The sequence below is a fragment of the Chaetodon auriga genome, chromosome 15 (genome assembly GCF_051107435.1).
Source record: "Chaetodon auriga isolate fChaAug3 chromosome 15, fChaAug3.hap1, whole genome shotgun sequence".
Taxonomy (NCBI): Eukaryota; Metazoa; Chordata; class Actinopteri; order Chaetodontiformes; family Chaetodontidae; genus Chaetodon; species Chaetodon auriga.
The window spans coordinates 1,843,547-1,868,765 of NC_135088.1; the positions used below are offsets into that span (position 1 = coordinate 1,843,547).

The 25,219-nt window shown below is 42.3% G+C and overlaps 1 protein-coding gene across 1 annotated transcript in view; it reads left to right on the forward strand.

The window, feature by feature from the left end:
* The window catches only part of LOC143333312 (polypeptide N-acetylgalactosaminyltransferase 10-like), a 62,662-nt gene that overhangs the window by 22,107 nt on the left and 15,336 nt on the right, over positions 1-25,219 (forward strand). The window contains exons 4-6 of the mRNA XM_076751373.1: positions 1,787-1,953; positions 21,177-21,362; positions 23,054-23,237. Of these exons, the coding sequence (XP_076607488.1) occupies positions 1,787-1,953; positions 21,177-21,362; positions 23,054-23,237 (537 nt within the window). The remainder of the gene's footprint in view (positions 1-1,786; positions 1,954-21,176; positions 21,363-23,053; positions 23,238-25,219) is intronic.

Sequence of the window (25,219 nt, forward strand, 5' to 3'; positions counted from 1 at the left end):
GGTTTGAGGAGCTAGTTGCAGCTTTTAACGGTGCATAGCATGGTCTATTCTTGGTTTTGGCCTAGTTTCGGCTTGTACAGTATTCTCACTAAAACTGCTGTGCACCATGACCACAACGAAGACAACCATCTCTGGCCGGCTTACCTCATAATCAAGTTACACACAGAGACACACGGACACACAGACACACCTCCATCCCCTGTGGAATTGGACAGGATTTGTTAATAGTCAGCAGATGACTGCCTGTCCATCACTCTGCCTGCCTGTCTCGTTCGTATTTGAATGAATAGCACGCAGGCTGATGTTCAACACAGACATTGATCGACTGACACAGTTCACTACACACTTTCTCCCTTTCTTCCCTCCATCAGGGAGGGAACATAACTCTTGCCCTGATTAGCGCCACTGCAAGGGTTCCGCTGCTTGCTGTGATCATAATGTACAAGGTGATTGCTGTAACCCGTCATCGGAGCACATGCTAGCGGCAGATAACAGCTGTATGTGCTGCAAATAATACAATTACAGCTGCCTGTGATGCAGGAGGAACATGTCAGTGGCACCACGACACTTCTGGCCCTATAAAATCTGTAGAATTTTTGTTTTGAACCACAAAGAGGAAAAGGAAAAGATGTCAGCATCAGTTGTTTGTTCAAAGCCTAAAAACTAACAATTCCTCTAGCAGCCATGAGAATTCGACTCGACTTCTTGTCCGACAACTAGAGTTATTTGTTTGATTATAACAGCTCTGATGTGTTCCTGCCTGATGTTATGGGTGTTTTTATGTCATGGATGATTTAATAAAACTGTCCAATATGCTGTTGTTTTTTAGATGCTTGATTGTATTTTGCTTTTTTTTTTTTTCTTTTACATCTGTGATTGCTTTTGTATGCTGTCTCCTCACAGTGGAAGTCATGTCGTGCTCCTTGTTTGAAAGCTGTTATATGTTAAATTACTATTATTGTCATTATTACTATTACTGCTGTTGTTGTTATTATAGGTCAAGTCTGACACCGGAAAGTAGAAGTAGCATGATGTTGTTATAGAGCCTCAAAGTGGTGTGTGGTGGATACACGGTGCAACAATGACAATGACCACAGAGTTATTTTAACTATAGCAGGAACACAGAGCAGGTCTTGTGTGCCTAAACTAAACCTCATAAGACTCATAAAATAATTCCAAGACAGTGATTTTGTTTTTTAGGCTTTCACTAACATTGTTGTCTTACCAAAAGGGCCTCAGACCAGGGCAAGGCAGCCACATACTGATTTTTTTTGATAAATGATTGCTCTCATGCAATTTTACACTTTTTTGCTCTTGCAGTAGGTCTTCACTGAAAAAGCAGCATTTTTTTTTTTTTTTTAGAGAATATGATAAGCATGATTTTTTTTTTTTTATCTGTATTAGTTTGTGCAAAACACCAGGAGACAATCTGAACCAAGAATTGATGTGTATATACAGTGTATGAAATGCAATGGGGTCTTTGAAATTGTTTCTCTCTCTCTCTCGCTCTCTCTGAGAGGTGAGCAAATACAATTTTCACTGTAACAGGAAATGATAGAAAATGGACTGAGTAGTCTTTTCAGACAAGATTGCATGTGTATTTCAGTAGAACCGTTGTGTCCTCTAAAACATCCATCTGAGTATTGAATCCTTATGTCACCTCAGTGGCCCAAGATCTGCTGAGGAGGACAGTGGAGCAGCGGGTGTGTGGCGTGCTTTGGAACGAAGACTTGTTGTAAAATGGCCACCACAAAACTATTAAGTACGCGTTTTTGCTTGTGTGTAGCTGTAAACAGAAGCTGTATGCAGAGAAGCTGCCCAACACCAGCATCATCATCCCGTTCCATAACGAGGGCTGGTCGTCGCTGCTGAGGACTGTTCACAGCGTGCTCAACCGCTCTCCTCCGCAGCTCATAGCAGAGGTCATCCTGGTCGATGACTTCAGCGACAAAGGTACTGACACACACAGACGTGCAAGCAAAACACTGATTTGAATGATAGTGGTATCTTACTGTAAGCTGTGTGGACCTGAATCATCCAGAAGCCTCCATGTGTGGCACGTATGTATTCCTGTTACTGTTGTGGCAGTTGTGTCTTTTGGCTACAAGGTGCCGAGCCTCACGCTGGAACTGGAAGTAAGATGCACATCAGGTGTGCTCAGTGTCTGCAGACACAGGTGCTCCTGGTGCTGAGGCCTGCAGTAACTGTTCACTTCATAATGGCCTCTCAGTTTGGAGAGGAATGATGAAGGTGTAAGCACATCCAACAAAACAAAAGGCTTCTCTGCTGCAGTTCTTGCTGCTCTGGTTCGCTCTGTTCAGCATGTGTGGGTTTGGTTTGGTTTGGTTTGTGTATCTGTGACTCCTCTGCAGCTCTTTCAACAAAGCAGCAAACATCTCATTTCCATTGTTGCATAGCTTCATGGGTGTGTGTGTGTGTGTGTGTGTGTGTGTGTGTGTGTGTGTGTGTGTGTGTGTGTGTGTGTGCATGCACCTGTCTGTGTGCTATTTTCTTTCTCACTCTCTCTTCACCGGCCCTCTTAAGAAACTGTTTAATTCCCTGTTAATTAGTGCTCTCTGTCACGGTCCCTCGTTGAAGGATGTGTTTACCTCTCGTCTCCACGGTAATGAGACGTTCCGCTGCCTCAGACTCATTTAGAGGTTAACACCCATCAGAGCTCATGGACCAAACCCTCCCCCTGCTGCTGCTGAGTGGAGTGGAAACAAAATATGGTGAAAGCAGAGCTATAATCTCACTACAGGACACTTAATACACGTGTTTACACGTTATGTGCATGTAAGGCTTTTGGTGTTACACAAGACATCACAAAACTGTTAAAAATCACCATTAGTCTTCAGATAAGCTAAGCAGAAAGGCTGTTTATCACCAGACACAATCAACACGTCCTTGAATAATGCAACAGACATGTTTGTGGTTTTAATAGTGGCATAGCCACAGTGTGTCGTTGTAGAGTGGCCTAGAAATCCAGAGCAGCTGAAGCCAGAAAACTGCATTTCTCCACATTCAGGACAACAAATAACCAAATTAATTTTAGTTACCAAGTGCACATGAAATTACATGACTCTGGAATCATACAGGAACTTACAGTAAATACAGAAATTATACTAAATTCGCTTAAAAGTGTCTCAAGACACATGGCTAGCATACTATCATGTATTATACTGTATGTAATCAAGTGAACCTTGCTGCATTTCGATCATGTTTCAACCAAATGCAGGTTCTCATCAGGCAAATCCCAAATGGAAAGAAATGAGGAACATTGGAAATGTCCCCTCTGTGGGATAAATAAAGGATTATCTGTTATTATCTCAAAACGAATCCCTGACAAATATCCACTAAAGTAAACTTTTACATTAGGATTCAGACAAAGAAATTAGGAAACCCTCTTTTCCTACATTATCGCTTCCCCTCTACCTCACATGTCACAGTCCCGATGGGTGGGAAGTAAAGAACAACTGAGTTGTGTGAAATTAGCCTGGATCCCGGGATGGGTCTGAGCCCTCTGTCGTCAGGATGAATGGGAGAACATTACCCAGCTGCAGGGAAGGGATTTAACCTCTGCGGGCCGCCTGCTCTAACACTCCCTCTCACTGCCTGTCCTTTGATAAGAAATGAGTCAGGCTGTAATTAAGGCTTAAGAGACATGAGGACGAAGTGAACTTCAGTCAGTTCTGGTCTCCGGTTGAGTAGCTGGTGTTACAATGTCACCGAGAATAATCCACAACAGTTTCTGTGCAGAATACCACAAATCAATGCTGAGCACTGAACCCCTGTGTAATAAATTAAGGAGCAAGTGCATTAAAGAGGACAGAAAAAGAGATTTATTATAAAGTGTGTTTCAAACTTACAGTGCTGTTTTTCATTTCTGGTTCACACATTAATTCGCCAAACTGAGAGACAATTTCCTGTAAAAAGGAGGAAAATGAGCTGGCAGTATGCAGGTGTGAATAAGTCCTGCCTGTGTATTTGCATTGTGTGTCTCGCTCTAGCTGTGGCTTTCTCACTTTTTCTCCGCTTTTAAAAACAATCAACGAAGATTAGGACTCAGTCCTCAAAGATTTTTTATTCCAGAGATAAAGGAGAGTTGGCTTCAAGGCGGGAAGACAGCCCATAAAAATAATCAAAATAGATCTGAAGCAGTATGCTTAACAAAGAGCTCCAAACACAAATCACTCAGTTAAAAACAAGTGAAAAATAGTGTTAGCAAACTGTCAGGACTTTCTCAGCAGGACCACGACAGCCAATGAGAGAGACGAGTCTACAAGCAGCTGACGTGAGGCAGAGAGAGAGAACAGCGGTGAAACTTCTCCTCGTGTGCGTGATGCAAGTTAGGATTTTAAACTTCAGTAAACTGAGCCTGCCTTAAATGATGCTATAAATCCTCATGAAGTCACTGCCAGGGTCACTGCGCTCTACCTGGCAAACTGCCTAATTAATCCTCTAAAGGAGGAGCCACTGAACCACAGGGCAGCACTGATTCTGAAGTTTCAGAATGAGCACTTTTGCTTTTTTATGCAATTTATTGAATGGGAGCAAAGGCGATTCCCAACATGGCTGAGCTTCTGCAGCAGCGACATTAAAACGTCGAGGTGGAGGAGTAAATACAGTTCAACTATGTGCAAACAAAAAACAATGCGTTAAAATGGAAGGATCTCCAGATCTGTCCAGGTTAGCTAGCGTAACACAGCTAGATCATTTAACAAACTATAGAACTTAACCACAAGTATCACATGAAGACATTCAACCATACGACTGCACACTTAACACAACCCTCTGGTCCTGTCGTACTAGTCGTGCTGACTGGAGACTTCCTCTTTGCTGAGAGTTGAAATACAAGATGATGATTCTGAAACAGCTTGTGATCTAATTCTCATTCATACAACATAATCAACTTGTGAGCCATTAGCCCACAGAGGCACGTCTCCTTTCATAACACGCACAGACGGTGAGAAACCCTCCCAGTCAGCTCTGATGACGCTAAGTCACCTCACTCGACTCAACATCTACAGATCCTGCAGTTATACTAATGCCCCGTTATATTTATACCACTTCATTATGCATCTGAACTGCTTCTAAGTGTTATCCTGAGGCAAATTTACTCATGATGAGGCAGGTTTTTGGAACATTGTGAAGTTTGCCTTCAAGGTGAGTAAGATTACACATGTTATTCTAGAAATGACCTCCAGTTTTATTAATGTGGTCGTTAAAGGATCCCTCCAGTGCTGATGAAAGCCAGCGTCATTTTCCATATCAGCCTCTCTCTCTCTCTCCCTTATCAACCTGCTGTCGGTGTTTGAGGCCGTTTATACATAGTTAGCTGAGATGAAACAGCTGTTCTCCTCAGTCCCATTTATGTCACTCCTCATTCATTCACATCCCTGTTAGCTTAGATCTAAACTTCAGTCGTAATGTTGTTCATGGACGAAATGTAATGGCTGAAGATTTTAGTCTACAGTTCTGAAGATTCAAAATAGTAAAAAGTAAAATGCAGGTTGAACTACTTGTATGTAGGTTTAAAAGAGAGTCAATTATAGCATACATTGATTGTAGAGTCAACAGTGGCTTTTATTCAGGGGCAGATGCTGCTGTCTTCACCCATAACATCCTCCAGTTGAGGCTCAAGAGGCTCTCTATGCCTCATCCTGTGAGCTACATCTTCTCTGCCTTTCCGCGCAGCTCAGAGGTGTCAGCAGTCGCCATATTGATGCTGCAGTCGACCTCTGTGGGGAACCGCCGAGCTTGCTACCCTTTATCTTTGCAGTCTTGCACTAGACGCTGAAGTTTCGAGGCTTGGCAACCCTCCTCGTGTGGCTCAGTTAGTTTCCAGCAGAACGTTGTTTTCTGATCTTCCGAGGATCACTTTGTCAGGTTGTAGAGAGGCGTGAATCACGTCATCCTTCCCTACATCGACCCTCATGATCAGGATCAGGCCTCTTTTCTGCCATTTCTATTCAGCGATCCAGCTAATGGTAACAAGACCTTTTTTTTTAAGTCTACCATCACCAGGCAAATCCTTTAATCCTTTTATTTGTAATTCACACGTTAAATCTAAGATGTAGGTTACTAAAAACTGTTGTTTACCAAATTCCTGCCAAGACAAGAAAATCTCCAGAGTTGATGATTTCAGGTTTAGCTGCCGTCTGTTTCACAGCAAGCTGCAGTTGACAAATGCTATTTGTCAGGTGGCAGTGATGTTGGAGAGGTGTCACAGCAACAAGAGCCCTGGAGGTACTGTATAGTGGGAAAAGTGGTCGTGGGAGTCACCTCTTGTCCTTTCATTCATTGAACCATCCTTCTTTTTTTTTTCACGCCTGGGGCTCTTTTTTTTTTTTTTTTTTTTAAACTGATTTGCTGACCAAATAGTGCAGAATATCTCTTGGACCTGTTTTTATTGAGCACCTCTAATGAAGCGCCACTAACTTGGTGACAGGTACATTGCATTTCCTGTAACTTCTTCACGGCGAAAGCATCCCTCCAGTTCAGCGGTGAAAAGCTTTTAAGGGGAAGCAGCAACAGCAAGAAAGGTTCAGTTTGCATTTGCAGCAACTTAAAACAGATACAGCGAGGCTGGAGGCGATCAGTAAACAGTGAAATAAGGCTGATATGTGAAAGTGCAAACATGAACACATGAGTGAAACTAAACTCCAAACCACAGAGATGCAGGGAGAAGCCAAAAAAGCACTGAGACTTGAACACAGTTGGGTTGAGATTACCACGTACAGGAGTCCAGCTGTTGGTTGTTAGCTTTGTTTGTGCACCAGTTTCCCTCAGGCACCTGTTTAGTGGAGGTGATGCTGCTGTGAATGCATGATACGATCGATCAATCACTTCCCTGCTGGACTGAATCAGACTCATTTTTCCTTATCTCATCTCTTTATGAATTTGATTACGAGCTTCACCTCACTGATAAAATACGAAAATAAGAGCTTTTGCTGTCTTATTATAGTGATGTAATCTTTGGTTCCTGTGCACATTACATTTCTTGGTTATTTTAGCTACTTAGTTAGTTATATTACAGTTATTTTAGTAGGAATTACTAATTAATACAATAATCATTTCATTATTATTTATAGCACTTTAACTGTTATTTTATTTGTTTCCTCTTGCTTAAGAGTTAATGTTAGTTCCTCCATGCCATGTTTAGGAGGGACAGTTATGAGTGTAACAGAATTACCAGGTGCAGCAGTGGAATATGGCGCCTGTGTTTCTATGTTGATGTAAATTAAAGACTTTTAAAAGATAAATTGAAGAATGCTTTTGACCCACAGACCTGAAGGATTGGAGAGCGCTACAGACGAGCTCACCCAAAGCGTCATACTATGATTAATGGAAGTGAAGTGAAGTGCTCACACTTCAGCTAATTGTGAATTGTGCCAGTCCAGCAGGTGTTCTCACAGTTTTTGTTCCAAATGTTAAAGCTGGGAACCAGTTTATTCCTTTCCTAAATGAATGAGCCAATCATGAATGAGAAACCCAATTTTAAAACTTGCAAGAACTCCGGCGTTCTGCTTTTTTCACATGATGGCTTTTTTATGTAGTCATGGCATGAGCTGTTTGCATTTTTCACATGTGCCAGTTCCATTTAGTTCAGAGCACACAAAAAATACATTAAGCGTTGTCTATTTCCCCCTCAACTAATCAACCAGAGTGACCATATTTATCTTTTTATACTCTTACATTTTGCATTTCAGTGCCATTTCCTGTGCTCGCTTGTAATTAGATTCTTAAACCATTTTATTTTTTTGGTTAGATGAGGACTGGAGATTGTCTCATTACGCTTATTTGGTCCTATCCAAATTGGAAAGGTGCTTCTCTTGCAAATCACCAAAAGTGTTTTCTACTAAAAAGAAGGTTCTCAATAAATTACCCACTGCTGTCAAATTAGAGTGGAAAATCAGGAGGCAGCATCTTCATTTTCTTCTTATTCTCTTAATTTTTATGCTGTGGCAGGTTGCAGATTGTGCACTGAGGCTGTCCTCCACCTCCTACATCTCATGGTCCTTCAGTCGTGTTATAGAGCAAATAATAAAACTGACCCAGTTGTTCCTTTTTTCCTCATATTTGTTTAATTACAGGTTTCAACTGAGGTCATTTCATCATGTCAGAGGACAGTGACCCCCCGCCATTCAGTCTCAGTCTCTCTGTTCATTCCTCACTCTGCCCTTCTCACCCTCACTCTGCTAGAAGTAATTTGCAGCTCCAATAGGGCTGAAAGCAATCAGTAAACAGCACGATGAAGCTGAAACTACAAACAGGAACACGAGTGAAGCTCCAAACCAAAGAACTGAGACCAGAGAGGCTTTTAACAGCAAGACGGTTACACTTCTTTCATATTTTCTTTAATTACTTTCACGATGGCAGGGGAGAGCGACCCCCATCATTCAGTCTCGGCCTCTCTGTTTATCGCTCGCTCTGCCTCTCTCACGCTCACTCTGTTACCACATCTGACCAGCAGGCAGCTCGATTTACCGCCAGCAGCTCAAGCGTGACACCGAGCTGCACACAGTGAGCAAGTGTTGCTATCAGACCTGACAACGGCTCTTTTATATCTCCTCGTCTCGATTCCTTTCTTCCTCATTTCTCGGCCTCTCCACTGTAGACAGCATGAGTATTCAGACGTTGTGAAATATCTACATTCAAATCCACGTATGCCAAATATTTTTCTGAATGAGCCATTCTCAGACCCCATTGTGCTGCCAAACAAATGGGACCTTTCTCACTGTATTTGCCTGAATTTTCGCTGCCTCCATTTATTTCACTTCTCTTTGATACATTCTTCTGCTGACACATCAAGCTATCTTAACGTGGTTTAATAATATCGGATGAATGGTGGAGCTGACTTGAGTTTGATGTCAGTACAGTAGTGTCAGGTACCAGAAAATTAAAATAACTTGGCTTTCATCCACTTTGCAAACAGGGAAAAAAGACCTGACCTCACATGCAAATTGGCTAATTTAAAGTCAGAGAAAAACCTTTGCCACTGGCTTCATATTTAAACTGTCTGCAGTTATTTGCTGGATTTGTCTGGCTGCCATAAATTGTCAGACAAGAAAAGAATGAAGAATTCTTAAAGCATTGGATTCGCAAATATTTGGTCATATAGAAGATCAGTGGCCTTCCTCCATGTTGTCTTATTTTGGTAATTTTTCCCATGTTAAATATCCTATGAGTTAGCTCTTTACAACATAAAAGGGCTTAACCTTTACCCCAACCTTAACCCTTATATTATCACATAATTAGGTTACATTTCTTATGTAAATGTTGCCTAACTCTGCTAATGTGATTATAACAATAGAGTTCTTCCCCTCTGCTGTGGAAAGATGGTCACACTGGGAAAATGGTTGCATGCGTCTGGCAGCTTACCAGTGGTGGATGAGCGTGAGCAATGAATTCTGCTGGTGGAGCCCAAGTCATTTCACGGATTTATGGCCAGACGAGGCAGAGAAAGTAGCTCTAACTTGTACATAAACAGAAAAGAACAGAAAGCCGCCTCCTCCTTCCACACATCAGGGGAGGGAAATGGTGCATGGGAGGCGAGGAGAGGGAACGTTGTATGGAAGAGTGTGTGCGTGTTTCCGTAGCCTCATATGTTCCAGTATATCAGCTTTTCCTGGGATCTGATCAACAAAACTCTTAAATCTGACTCTCACAGATCCTACAGAATCAGTTCAGTCACTGCAGGGACTCAGTACTCACATGATCAAAACTCTGCTCTCACTCCTGTAGCACGGTGGACAGCAGCTGCAGTCAGCTTGGATTTAGTTACACTGGATTTCAGCTGGGACCAATTTTCAAGGAAAAGAAGTACCAAAAAAAACTTGTCAAACTCTTTTTGTATGTGTGGTAACTTTGCTCATTGCTTTGCCTATAAATGGCTAAAAACTTTACTTCTGACACAGCTAAACACAGCTATTTAGCTAAATACCATATAGCCTTTTAGCGAAAGGGCCGAATGCACAGCTTCCATTTCAGCTGCTATGAGGGCAACTGCCGTCCTCTGTGAAGGAAATATCATACTTCCAGAACTCAGTTTTTGACTTTTAGTTTGAAAATAGACTGAGCAATTAGTCTTAACTGAGTGCAGCTGGCTGCAGCTCTGCCCATGAAAATGTCCAGCAGGTGGCACTGAAACACGATGCAATGAGGAAATTGCTGGACTGTTTATGATAAGATATTTGTTGGAGACACGGTTGCATGATGGCATTGTCAATTTATTTTTTCTCAGACCCGTCACCACCACATTATCACGTCTGTGAGTTTGACACCACATGAACACTCACTTTGGGACTTATTAATGAAAGCAAGTTGACCAAAAACATTGTTTACAGCCATAGCTGCAGGGGAGAGTCGCACACATTCACACCTCGACACCTGGGAGCTGGCCAATGCGATCAGCGCCTGAGTGAGTGTGCGGCAGTCTGGGGCTTTGTTCTGGAGCCTGACAGGAGTTAACGATGCAGGGAAAGGTGTTATTCATTCATTTCTCTTGGCCATGTCACAGTGGGGTTTCGAAGAGGTGAACTGAGCTGCCAAGTAGCTGGTTTATTTTTGTGTTTAATCCAGTCATGACTATTCTCTGAACATTATGGAGCAGCATTCACAGTCTGAAAGACACATTGCATTTCTCAATTTAGAGCTTAAGCCTATTGAAAAAGTCTCTGTGTTAACTTTCCTCACACCAGTGCTGCCAAGTTCTGGAATACATAACACTGATTCACTGTTTCCTCGTCTTTACTTTTGCATATTTTATAGACAATATTAAGAGATCATCCTGGTGTCTTTTGCATTCTTTATCCCATTTACTACAGCACTTGATTGGGAAGTCTGCCACAGGCTATGCTGTGATTACAGCTGACATTTGTTATTGATCTGTAGTTTCATGGTAATGCTATATTATAAGTAACTGTGCCAAAATGCAACATTAAGGCATTACCATTTTTAAGTCAAACAAGTGTTTCTGCCACTGTGGAGCGATGCAGACTTTCTGTACATGACCCAGACAGCAGGTCAAGATCACTCATACATTTTATTGGCACTTAAGTGAAAAATGCAAACAGAAGAAAATTGGTAAAAGCCATAAATTCTCTAAAATCACTAAGCTTTCATGAGACCCAGTCTGCCCTGAAAACAGATTCCTATCAACCACCAAAGGAAAACAAACTTTGCATTGGCTCTTCTGATTGTTCATCTAACATTGGCAACCGTTTTGGTCAAATTTTACTTACTTTTTTCTCTGATTCTGAATCACAGTACTGAGGGTAGCTCATCTTTTCTCACATAATTAATGCAACAGTAACATACGCTGATCGATCAGCTGCTCCAGTGGAGATCACAGTCAAGTTGTGCCAAATGCTCAGTCCAGTTTATTCGATCGTGGTGGAATGTTTACGTAAAAACTCTCCATTATTTTGTTCAGCGCTCATGTAATACTTTTGTTGTATTTGTCAATAGCATTGATTTTTATTCAGAATGAGAAAGACTTGTGTCATGTAATCACAGCCAGTAGCAGAGCCTGTATTTACTCAGTGGGACCACAGTGGCACACTGCACTATCAGCTACTCTGTGATGGAAACCTGCCATTGGCAGATTGATCGTCCAATTACTTTCCAACTTTCAGCTCCCTGATGGGATCAGTTGAACAAATGGCTGCAATACTTCATTTCAAATAAGGAGTGGCCTGTATGCTGCTCTTATGCAGAGTGACTTTTGATGTATTCCCAGTCACATATAGAGGCAGTTTGGCGGTCAGACAGCCCGGCTCCCAGCAGGCCTCAGCGCAGCCTCCAACCTGGAGCCATCACAGAGCTTACCACAAAAGGTCTACTGCTAATTGTGCAGAAATATGTCATTATGTTGAAAAGGGAAATGATTGTATCCTCTGCCAGTGCTGAAGCACAGTGCTGCCAATGGCAGCTACTTGTGGATTGAAGCCACAGACATTTTTGCACCAGCTCTTATTTGCTCTTTGTTCTTTAATTTGTAAATTCCAGACAGTTCATCTTCAGAGCGGAGGCGATAATCCCCCAAGTAACAAGAGTGAAATCAACAACTGACAACTTAGTGATTATTTAATTGAACTCTAATCTGGCTAGAATTATCCATTTCTGAGGGTGGCACTATAAGAAAGGCCCAAAGCTCATTGAAATCAATGAGTTCATCCTTGGTCTTTTCATTAGTTTTCTGAAACGGTGGTGTTTCTTATGCCCCCAGCAGGCCGACCTACACTATGAGAACCACTCCATTGAGGAAAAGCTAATGAAAGGACAAACCATCAGGATGCATCCTCTGGAGACCAAGAATATCCAAGTTTCATGCACATTTTTCAGGATCTTGTAATGGACATTTTGTTTTTTTTCCCTGCAGAAGTCATCCTCTGGACCATGAACATTCATGGCAAATTTCATAGACATCTGGCCAGTAGTGGTAAAGAAAGAGAGTCTTGCTCTGGATCAGAGTGTTTGTGATTGATGGACAGACTGACTGACAGACCTCTGACCAACTGACATCACTATCCTCTGACCGTGCCCATTAACCTGCGTAAAAATAAACATACATTCTATAAACCCGGCAAGTTTCTAATCAGTGCTTAATGGACTGATTTAATTTCAGGACAGGTTTATTAATGACTTAGTTGCTTTGGCTGCATGACAACGCTGCCGTCAGCAGCATAGAGATGCTTTGAACGGCGTTATCAACACCAGCAGCCCAACCATCTGCATGATGGAGAGATGGGGAGAGAAAGCGATGAGGAGATGGGAGACGATTTGTTGGACAGGCGGCAGCGAGGACAGGTAGGACGGGAGGGAGAGGCGGCAATGCAGAAAGACTGAACACGGTTCAGCATGTTTATTCATTCATGTCAGCGTGCGTGTATCTGTTTGTGTATGTGACTGAGGGTGTAGGGAGATAATGAGGTAATGGTGCTCAGTGAAGTGTGACGGAGAGACGAGGGAGAGAGTGATATGAAGAGGGAGGTTGAGAGGGAGCCAGATGACAGAGGACAAAAGGAGCTAATTAAGTGTTGCCTTTTAGAGATGTTGAGCCGTCAGTGGGAGCCGATCGATCCAAACATCTTTCTGAAGAGGAGAGGACCAGATGAGTCACATATACTGTGTGAGGACGAAGTAAAGATCGTCTACTGTACCATTGGCCGTGTATTTATTGGCCCCTGTGTGTTGAAAAATTTGGAGCATCGTTTAATCTTTGCAAAAATGTTGCAAAATATTTGAATAACTATTTGATGAACGACTTGAATTTGAATTTATGAGGCGTCTCCACTGTGCTGTCCTGTGCAGGGGTGGGGGAGGGTGATAAACCCGCTGTTAAACTTTATTTTTTGCTAACTTTCCGTCTTGCTGGTTTGGTACAATCCTTAATAAATTGTAGTAATTAGTATTTGCATTCTAAGTTATGAATATGTTAAATATCTGTAATAGACAGACTGTAGGCACTGATGTCGGTGCTTCTGTTATATGCAGGGTCAAGTTGAGTTTTAACCACTTTTGACTTCAGGTTCAGAAGCTAAGCAAAATGTGTGTGGAGGACACATGAGATTACAATGGCTGATGACTCATTTGTAAGTTTAGGCTGTGACGTTATGAAAAGGTGAAACATAATGCTAAACAACTTGGATTTCAGACGGTTTTCAGATAGAAAACCAGCCCGTGGGTCCAAACACAGCACACACAGCTCTCAGTGGACAAATCAGAAAGGTGTTTTTATCAGGTGTTTTTATTAGATAAAAAGTATTTCTTTCTCCACGGTTCATTGTTTGTTTTTGTTGTTTTTTCAATTTTTTTTTTGCTCATGCATATTTATTTGATACTCAATTTCAGCAAGAGCTTATATTTAGAAAATCAGCAAACAATAGGGATTTAATTATCTCTACTGAACTCTGTATGATGTGCACTCAGACCTGAAAAATCAGCAAAACTCTGTAATAAAGCTGAACTTTTGGAATATGTCATCTCTTGGTTTCTAGTGCGATATTTGACTCGTTCCAGGTAGGTGGCACAACACGTTTGTTCAGCAAACATCAGAGGAGCTCAGTGGAGAAGGTGGAGAACACAATCTGACTTTCTGCCCCCACAGGTCATCCAGGTCTGGAGCTTAGCAGAGCTTAACACATGTAAGGGTGATATAATACATACATAGATATAAATAATATGTAGGAGTCAAACAGCTGAAACTTCCAAAATTAAACCAGCTGTAGAAACCATCCACTCATAAAGGATAAGATGTTAAATTCTACTTTTTCTATTTTCACCTTCCCCACCAACTGCTGAGTTTAGAGCTTCACATGTTTATTTAGAGTTGAAGACATATTTTAGAACTTTGCTTGTCGGCTCCTGTCCTCCACAATACCAAAACTATCTTTCTCCTCAGTAGGACAAGTCACAATGACCACAGAACATGACTTAAATGTCTTCTAGTCTCATTGTAAACCATCGTATCAAATTCATATCCAAGGTCCTGCTCTTGAAAGTGTCTCTTGTCTCCTGTTTCCAGGTGTCTTTCCTGGTTTTCCCTGTTTTGTTTAGATCTACTGCAGTTCTTCTGTGAGGTACCAGATATGAAAGTCTCCACATTTCTAAAGACTAATGTACAGCAGATGAAGTCATTCGTCCACAGCTTTGCTGCCTCTGTTGTTCCTGCTTCCTGTAGATGGGGAACACTTGCTCAAAGACCTTGTCTCACAAAAGGCTGAAAATGATTTGCTGAGTTCTTGAAGGAAAGTATTCTTCAATTTCTTTTATATAAAACAGATTGCTTTCCAAGCTCCCTTGTGAGTCTGGTGACAGCTGGTCTGAATAGAGATAGTATTATCCTTAAGTATCAGGTGACGTTCACTCACTGTGCAAAAGTTACATGCCCAAATGCTACCTGTGTGTAGACACAGGGCACCATTACGATTCTACTGATTCTTTTTTTGATTTCATCTGTTTGTGCCCTGATCACAGTGTCATTCTGTGCTCAAAGCCATTTCAGCTGTCTGTTCTTCATTTTATGGGAGAATGAAATTACACTTGAGAGAGTGAGTTTTTTAGAGTGAGAAATGTTTACCACCTTTTTAACATTTCGGTTTGACTCGGTGGACTTTGCTGAGGATTTGCTTGCTCAGGATCAAGTGGCTGCTTTTGTTGATGATGCGGTTATGAAGTGGCTTCATACATAAATACACATCATGGGGCGGAGAGGTGGTAAAGCGGTCGTCCACTTATTAGAAGGTCTGTGGTTTGATCTTTGGCCCCTGCAGTGTACATGTCGAGCATCCTTGGGCAAGATCCTGAAACCCAAATTGCTCTTGATGCTGTGTCTTTGGTGTTGTGTGCGTGCATGTGCACGTGTATGCACCTCGCCATCAGTATATGAATGTGTGTGTGAATGGGTGAACGCTGTCTCATGTTGTAAAAGCGCTCTGAGTGGTCGTTAAGACAAGAAAAGTGCGATATAAATACACTCCATTTCCCATTTATGAACCTGTAACCTCCAGCACACACTGGGGGTTTTGAGTGTAAAGATGGAAATATCTGATGTTAAGGAATTAACTGCAGTCCCTTTATATACAGGGTCTTTCCTTTCACTGTGACATAGGCCGATGGGGGTCTTTAAGTTTAAATATATCAGGGATAAGTGATGGTGAATGAATAAACAATATTAAAACTGTATGCGAAGGCATCACTGACATCCACAGCCTTTTTTTTGTGCTTCCTGTTCATAACAATAAGCGAACAAGCAGCAAACACAGACCAGCATCATGCTCAGACACTCCCCCGAGAACCCTTTTTTTAATGATAGCAGCAAAAATTCTAATTGGCGCTGGAAGGAAATTGATAGCATGTGATGGAGTTCATAAGGGCACTGGAATATTTTGCTGAGGGAATAAACAAGCAGCTCCTGTCTTTTGGTTGTGTGCCAGAGCATTTTGGGATTAATCCACCACCCTGGAAACAGAGTTCAGCATGCCATGTTGGATCCCCCGTGTTTTAACGCTAATTGAATTTTTTTTAAAATGCATTAGGGAGTATGCTGCCAGTGGTGTGTCTGTGTGTCTGTCGGAGTGTGTGTGTATGAGTGTGTGCACATGAATCTGTGTGAGTTCAAGCCGACGTGTAAAGCCAAACAGCTCATGTCACATTTGACATTAATTAATATGGTTTAAAGCTCTTGAATTTAAAGACCCAGTTTGTAGTTTCCGGCCATAAATTTGAAATGTATTCATATATTTCTATAAGTACTTTATAACTCATATTTATAATGACTTACTTAAGTACTAAAGGAAGGGCTTGTCATTTTACCACTGCAAAACCAGGAGACAGGCGGTCCACGTGACACTGATGGGAGGTATAACCGCTGGACTGAATTTGGCGTGTTTGCTACGTTCCCCTCCAGCACAGCAGGTGGCAGTATGCCAACTATTAGCTGTAACACATAGTGATGAGCAGTCATTCAATCAAACAGCACCCGGCAGTTAAAGAAGAAGAAGAGTGAAGGTGGATGGAGTACCTGCCAGAAAGTCGAAATTTTTTCTCAAGTATCTGGGAGGAGGCTTACCTGCACTGAGGAGCAACGTGGGTCAAAGTCATCCTTTTCATCAAATACGCCACAGGGATTTTAGTGCATCACACGGAGGAAAAAGCGACAAATCTACTGAGCATAAGAGCTCCCAAGAGGCTCAGGAACATGCTCCACCAATGACTGCATTTGTACTATCTCTGCCATCCATTTTCAAAATCACCCTCTCTTACCACTAGTCTCACTTTGCTGTAGCCTCTAAAAATCACAGCCGAAGTGTAAGTGTGCATATTCTTCAATGGGATGTTCACAGCATTTCACTTCCAGCCAGGTATCTCCTTCTGACCACCTAACCGTCGTCACTTACTGAACATAGGAACTCGATAACCCAATCCCTGTTGCTCTGATATTGTGTTTGCCTCGTGGTGATTTTAGGATTCACTGCACGCACCCTTGACTAAATGTAAGGGGTATGTGGACAGTGGTAAGGGTGATGGGATGGCCCAGAGAGGTGCACCTGAAGATTTACCTTATTTTCAAATCCAAATGTTGACAGGTATGCCCATTGAGCCAGATCAAAAACACCAGTATGAGTAATTGTAAGTATGATGTTGAGGCAGTGTAAGTCAAATTCTAGGCATAAGTCCAAATGCCTTTGAATGACATGTACATGAATCTTAATACTTGAAACGCATGTACATTAAATGATGCTTTGATAAGAGCCTGTGGCCATGACTGCCATGCCCTTCATCTGCTAACCGCTGATTCTTGTTTGAATACGGCCCCGTGTGAGCAGATGAAAGATGGCCGGGCAGTTCAAACGCTGAGTGACGGACTGCAGGGAGGGGAAAAACAGAAACGGTCGGATGGTATAGTGATGGAGTTCAGGTTGAGTGAAGCTCGTGCTGAATAAATGTTCTGGATTTTTCACCACACTGGTGTGTGATGAGCGATTCACCGCTCTGCTTCACTCTGTGAAATGACCCCCGACATCCAGACATCCATGATGCCTCAGACCTCAAATCTCCTCCGCTTCACATTCTAATAAAGACTAATGTGTTTGCCGACATCAGCTCGCTCTCATTAGCGTGATTAATTGCCTCCTTGCTTGGTAAACACTTTGAGCTGTATTCCAATTTATTCAGCGAAAATGAACCAATCATAATTAAATGCTCTGATCTTTCTCCCCCACCTCTCGCCATACGAGCTCTCCTCACACACAGGGCGAATGTTCGTTGATTAATTTTGCCTTGCTTCCTTTCATTAGTGGAATGATGCAAGCGTCACATTTTGTGGGGTGAGCGTTTTTACAGAGCCTGAGTCAGGGCCGCAGTGGTCAGTTTTTAATGCGTTGATTAATTGAAGCAGCTCACAGGGAGGACAGCTCGCCTTTCCCTCGCAGTTTGACGCTGACCTCACGGAGCCTCGCCGCCCTTGTTGCAATGTCACACTTTACAGCATGTAGATCAGCTGCCGTGCCACACAATAAACATGGCAACAGAAAATAAAGATGGCTGACCTTCACCGGATTGTGAGAGAATCTGGAAAGGAGAGTCAAAAATGGTGCATTAGTCTGAAAATCACAGATGGAAGGATGAGACTTGGGAAGAAAATTGATGGGGTGATTTAGAGGGACAGTAAGAACTTAAAAGAGGATGGCTTTAAACGGCGTCACAGACACTCAGATTTAAGGGATTAGATGACGTGAGAGTTGGTTATTTGCAGAACTGATCGCTGATCCTTGTTTCAGCATCCAGCACTAAACCTGCATCCTCATGCACGTGGACACTGTGACTACACAGAGCAGCTGTGTCCCATCTAAACTGGCTGAGAGAGAAATACAGCAGCCGCCTCCACAGAGAATCGTGCATTAGCTGAAAGCACCAGAATCACGTATTCTGCTTCAAAAGTCATCTCTCCTTCACGGCCTAACAGTCGAACCAGAGCGCAGACATGTTATACAAATAATGCTTTGATCAGTGTATCTTTGATGTCTGTCAAGGATAAATCTGGTTAGACGTCACTTTGACTTTTTTCTTTAGCATCAAAGGTAATTTGATAACTGTATGTGTATCAATGGTTCCATTGCAAACAGGAACTCTTCGTGCAGCACCACTGCTCATGGTGCAATTCTGCCAAAGTGTACAACGAGAAGTTGCTGTGTTGATTAACAGAGGAGCTAACAAACTGATTGAATGGCATCCTTATAGAATTTATGTTTCAGATTGTTTTCATTAGCATCCTAAACATGTATCATGCCACACATGAGCAATGGTGGCATTTCCTGGTAATGGAATTGGACTCATCGGGTGGAGCGGTTGCAGCGACAGGCTGGTTTCCTCCAGCTCCAGTTTACTCTTTTCATCGCTGTCTCTCGGATTCTGAACATTATTCAGCCGTTCTTCTCTCCGGCCCTCACAATCAGCTCCCCCTGCTAAAAATTTATTTATATGTGACAAATTAGCAACAGAAATATGTTTGAGGGAAACATAAAGCAGCTGTGAAGTTGCAAGACTGTCGATACTGAATGTATGTTTACTGGCTATGGATTTCATTTGTTTTCTGTCAAAATAGGCAATCTTGCGAAGCACTATCCCCTCGCATCGACTACAGCATTATTTTATTTTATTTTCTGATTTTGTTTAGGCACTGACAACACCAAATTCAACCATGTTTCCAGTGCATCACATAAAATGTCACGTTTCATTCACTCAAAGCTGAATATGATCATATTTCAGGCAGTGATTACTTTTGACAGCAACATAATTACGAATACAAATTATTTGTATAGAAAGTTTCTGTTCAGTTTCTAGGAGACATGGTTGCTCACAGTCTAATAAACCACAAAACAATTAACAGTTATTTTTTCCTTTGCTGCAGGTTGTCAACACGTGCATTCAAAAGCTCGCCTTTCAGAGCACTTTCTCTTTGTCACTGTCAAATTCAGCTCAGTTAGATCTGCCACTGAAAGTAAATAGTTTCCAACAGATGACGTTAAAAGGTCAACTTTTCAACGTCTCACAGCCCCTCTCTCTTTCTCTGCTCCAGTCAACAGGCAGCATTGTGGCTTTCTGTAAAGAAGCTGTCAGTTGTATTTTATGTTTTGACTGCTTCAGAAATGACTTCTATTCAAACCACTGAGAGCACTCAGGGCTCGCGCTCTTATCCAGAAGAATGAGATTTAAAAAACCCAATTTTCAGATGCCCTCTGAAAATCAGGAGGGCGGCTGCAACATCCTCCTTAATTGAGACACAATAGGTTTGCACCATTTCCACAAGAGTATTGCGTTGGCATCAAACCCTACATGGGCCTTTTAGATAAACTTACCAAATGTATTGCAATGTGGAAACAATGCTTCACATCAAAACTAAAGACAAATCTCATCTAAATTACATAACAAAGAGGTCTTCTCCTCCTGAGTGAGACCATTAAACCGACCCGTGTCTATGACTAATGGTAGCTGAACTTTGCACATACAGATCTGTATGCAGTGATGGATGTGAAGTGGTTGCAGTGGCCACAAAATTAAATGTCCATCCAACTGACACTGCTAATTTTGACAAACCTTTGGGTTATCATGTGCTAGAGCTTTTGTTTACTCGTTGCAGTTTGGCTGGAAGGAGGCCTGCAGCATATGTGGGGGATGACAGGTTCACTGTGATAATTTTAGACTGTTAAGAGAATTACTCTGCAGGAGCACGTGTTAGGTGCAAATATGAGCAAATGCCATTCAGGAAAACAGGTCATGTAGGTGTGTGGAAAGATGAAGAATCATCATATTGTTATTTGGCCCCAAAGAGGAGATTCAGGTTTGTTTGTTTGTTTGTTTGTTTGTTTGTTTCTGCCTCTTTTCTACACAAAGCAAATTGTCTGCTCATGGTCATTAAATCAATACATGTCCACCTCAGTAACAGAGTTGGGAGCTGTTCAGAGTATTTACTGATGCAAGATAACTGACATTCATTCAAATTCAGAATAAGCAGATATTTACAATAATCAGTGAAGTTGTTCATTTGTACGTTCTACTCTTCACTGCCACTGCAGGAACCATCCATCCATTTCATAAACCATTAATCTTGCGCAGCACTGCAGGGGGTCGGAGCCTGTCCTGGGTGCCAGCATGCACTGGGCAAGATGTACACCCTGGACTCATGCCAGTCGATCACATGGTACTGCAGTAATCACTGCACTGCGCCCTCTGTGCTGTAAATACAAATAAACAGACACACTTATCAGATATGTCCCTCAAATGCAGCATCAGCACTGTTGTTTCTTATTTGTCATTCGTGATGATAAATGTACGCACTGCTACCGTAAAAAGTAGTAGAAGAAAAAAGATTTGCAGTAAATATCATTTGGCCTTGGTGAAATATCTGTATGCTCTCATTCCAAGAGTGTTTTTTACATGGTGTCAATCAAAGTGCTTGCAAGTTACGGTGGGTGTTCATACTGTACAGCACACAATTCCTTAAAACTATGAAGCTTAGTGATTTTCTGACAATAAAATATCAAAAATATGCAGCCTGAAACAAGTCACTACTAGCCTGTGGTGCTAAGTTCACTTCACAAAGTAACTCTTAACACTGGATATGGTGCTGATGATCTCACCCTCCCTCCCCTCCTTCCCCATCTCTGCAGAGCACCTCAAGGCGGCGCTGGAGGAGTACATGACGCGGATGCCGAAGGTTCGCATCCTGAGGACTAAGAAGAGGGAGGGTCTGATCAGGACTCGCCTGCTGGGAGCCGCCGCCGCTAAAGGAGAAGTCATCACCTTCCTGGACTCCCACTGTGAGGCCAACATCAACTGGCTGCCTCCGCTGCTGGGTGAGGAACACACACACACACACACACACACACACACACACACACACACACCATCAAATCGCACTTTGAAGAAGTTACGATGTGTCCACACTTTACAAAGCGCCCTCATTGTCAAAGATTTTCAAAATATTTTCAAAAAGGTTTTCCAAAAAATCCTTCACTTTCCAAAAAATGTCCTCCCTTCTCAAACCACCTGCTTCATCCTCCAGTCTGTGGTCCAATGGGGAGACTTTACAGTTCCAGGTCAAAGGTGTTCAAGCTGTCATGATGCTCTGCTGCTGTTGAACTGCAGCTCTTATTTTCTGACCAGCTGCTGCTCGTACAGAGCGTTCTCTGACTCCTCTCCGATGGCCATGACAAGCGCCTCTCTCTCTCTTCACACACCACATTTTCCCAAATATTTTTCATAAGTATGACATCCAGCATGCATTCACCATCAGTGGCAAACTCCAGTATTGTCTCCTGTTTGAAAACTGAAAAGAAGAACTATTTCCTCATGTTGTCCAAAATCTTGTCTTCTGCAAGTTCCTTCTAAAAATCTTCAAATTTTTCCAAAAGTTCACATTTTCCACTCATGAAAAAATGTCCTCACTTTCAAGGTCCCCTCAAAGACTGTAGTAACAGAACAAACAAACACACTCACACACACACACCCACACACACACACACACACACACACACACACACACACACACACACACACCGCCCCTACTGTGAGACTGAGCACCTCATCTTCTGGCTGATGGACTTTCTCACAAACAGTCTCACTTTCTCAATTACCCTTTTTCCATTAAGGGCCCATGTTCAGCTCTGTCTGCCAGCATGGCGCCGTCCCACTTTGAAGCATTTCACAGCAAACATTATGACCCGCATTACCTCTGTGTCAAGCTGTTCATGCAGTACTTGGAAAGGGAACGAGTGTCTGCCAGTGCAAAACATAAACAGGCAGTCGTGTTCATCGCAGCACGTTGTGGAGACTGAAGCTAAATGATGAGTGAGATTACATTTGACTTACAGGTATGCATCATGTGTGGCACACAGGATGGTATAAAGGATATAACTGCATGGAGCCGTCCAAACTTTTGAGAAAAGTCAGAGAAACTGAACCCTCACTAATAAATTTCCTTGAAACTTTTTATACTTTGTGAACAGATGAGCTCGGGAAGCGGGCTAGCCTCGCTGTAAGAAGTGATTCAAACAGATATAAAAAAGCTCTTTTGAAAGAATTTATTCAGAGTGGGGGCGCGGGATCAGAAAAAGCCAAGTTCTAAAAGCCAAAATGAAGGACGACTATATGGCCAAAACATCTAGACTCCAGCAATTTATTAAAAATTATATTACGCAACTCCAGGTCACACAAAAACAATTTCCAAGCCCTGCTGGAAAACTGCAGGGGAGATGGTTTGAGCTGTGGAGCGGAGAGGTTACATCAGCTGCTCGTCAAACCTTTTTTTCTGACTTATCTGTGTCGACACACTGGCAAGCCTTCTTCAGTGATGGGGAAGAGTCCACAAACACGTCTTCCTGGACACCCACTCACTTCCTCCTTCACTGCTGCGGTGCAGGGACACACTCTCACGCACGCTAACACAAACAGTGTTCGTGTTTCCATGCGGTTCTTCACTGACAAACAGTGGGATCATTTAGTCTTTCTTTTTAACCAACCATCTGCCTCCCTTTGTGTCTCCCAGACCGAATCGCCCAGAACAGGAAGACCATCGTGTGCCCGATGATTGACGTGATCGACCACGATAACTTCGGTTATGACACTCAGGCGGGGGACGCCATGCGAGGGGCGTTTGACTGGGAAATGTACTACAAACGGATCCCCATCCCTCCAGAGCTGCAGAGGGATGACCCCAGTGAACCCTTTGAGTAAGTGACAACGCTCTTTACAATGCCATCAGTGTACTGTTGCATCAAACTTAAACAAAGATGGAGTCTACACTTTGGAGAGCTTACAGCCATTTTGCCATGAAGAGAAGATTACCAGTCATCTCGTTTCTTTCCAGTGTCAGCTTTAAAGTCTAAAAGGTTTTTCTTAAACTGTGATAGGTGTGTCTCATCGTCATAATGGCAGCATTTTTGTTGTGGATGCAACAGAATGACAGTTCCTGAAGCCCAGCTGACTTTAATGACGGTATCTTTACTTTCAGACTCCTCCAGCAGGCTTTAATTTAGCATCATCTCCCCTTCAGCCCCACTGATGCTTTAAAAGCTTCTGTCTCACAAAGCCAACATATTGTTCTTTGTCTTGATGTTCATCTGATTGTTTTCCTTGTTTAAATGCTCCATTAACTGAAGTAACAATAGCTGTCCTGGCCTGACTTTTGGTGGAGGTTATTCTAGTTGGTGACAGTTGGCAACACAAACAGCTATAACGTGTAGTGTTGCATCATTTGACGCAGAAGAAGTCCAGGTGCAATACCTGCCATCAGGGGAGCGATTATGATAAAACTGCTGCTTTCCCTGCGAATTGAGGCTCTTGACAGAGAAAAATAGGAGGCGGATGTACTTCGACATGTTGATGCATGTCAGCATGTGGGCTCACATCGGCAGAACGGGCACAGGTGTTCTGACACGTAATATCTACAGATGTGGTGTTGTCCTTGAAGCTGATTGTTGATGTTGAAAATGGCTGGAAGGCTGAAAAGTCTACCTATTAAAAGAGAAATGCAACCAGAGCCAGAGTCTGCAACATTTTTTTTCCTTCTCTGATGACCTTTAAACATATCGGAGGTGATCGTGTTGACACTGTAAAAAATTAGAAAACACAAAATAAGACGAGCTTTAAACTAAGAGTCTAAAGCCATGCTAACAATGTTTAGCAGATATAATATTCACCCAAACCTTCTACTTCTAAACCACAAATACCAACCTCGAGATGATGCTAGAGGAAAAGTCAGTGGATTACCAAAGTCACTCATTTCAATCAGGAGGGACTTAATTGAAAAAGAGGCTTAAAGAGTAATTAAATGAATACATGCGACATAGTGCACATTAGAGTAAGAATGCAGCTATGTAGTCTTTCTGATCGGACTTCTGCTGAGCTTCACTGGGATTCATTGTCTGGGAACCACGAATGTCTGTACAAACTTTCATAGATCACATTTTCACCAAATAAGTGAAATCTTTGACCAGCTGGTTGCTCTACAGCAAAAGTAATTGCATCACTGAAGTCATTAAGTTTCATCATTTGGACACAATGTAGCACAGTTCATGGCATTTTCATGACTTTTAAACTTTTCTACCGAGAGCCCTGCAGGGGAGAAATCCGTGTGCTCGTACACCAGGCAGTGCAGTGCAAGTCAAACCTCCCCTGAGCAGCCACTTCACTGGTGCACTGCAGTGCTCTTCTAATGTAGAGACTGTGTCAACACATGAATTAAACATTGTGCTCAGCAGTTCTCCTACTTACAGCCACACTGTAACACTTAGAAACAGGTGCCAAATGCCCATTTGTGATTTTGTTTTTCCTTTATCAATATGTATAATTTGCACAATATAGGCATGTCACTCTCTCCACAATGGAAGACCCAAATGTCCTTCACCTGTCCGTCACTGCCTCCTGTCCACTGTGGCAGTTTGGAAAGGGAGGGAGGAAGATGTGTATCACTCTGGAATCCAAAATATCACCACTTAAAGTGTGAAATTCTATTTTCTCCTTGCACAATGAACTGAAGATAATTTCTTGTGGTAACAAGGGCTCCACAATGTGTTTTTTTGTTCTTAATTAACGCATCTCACAAAAGCTGAAATTCATCTACTTCTTTGCTTCTCTTTGTCTCAGTGGTAATTAACTTCCATTCCCCTGCATTGTTTCAACCTGAACCTTGCGCTCAGATTTATACTAATAT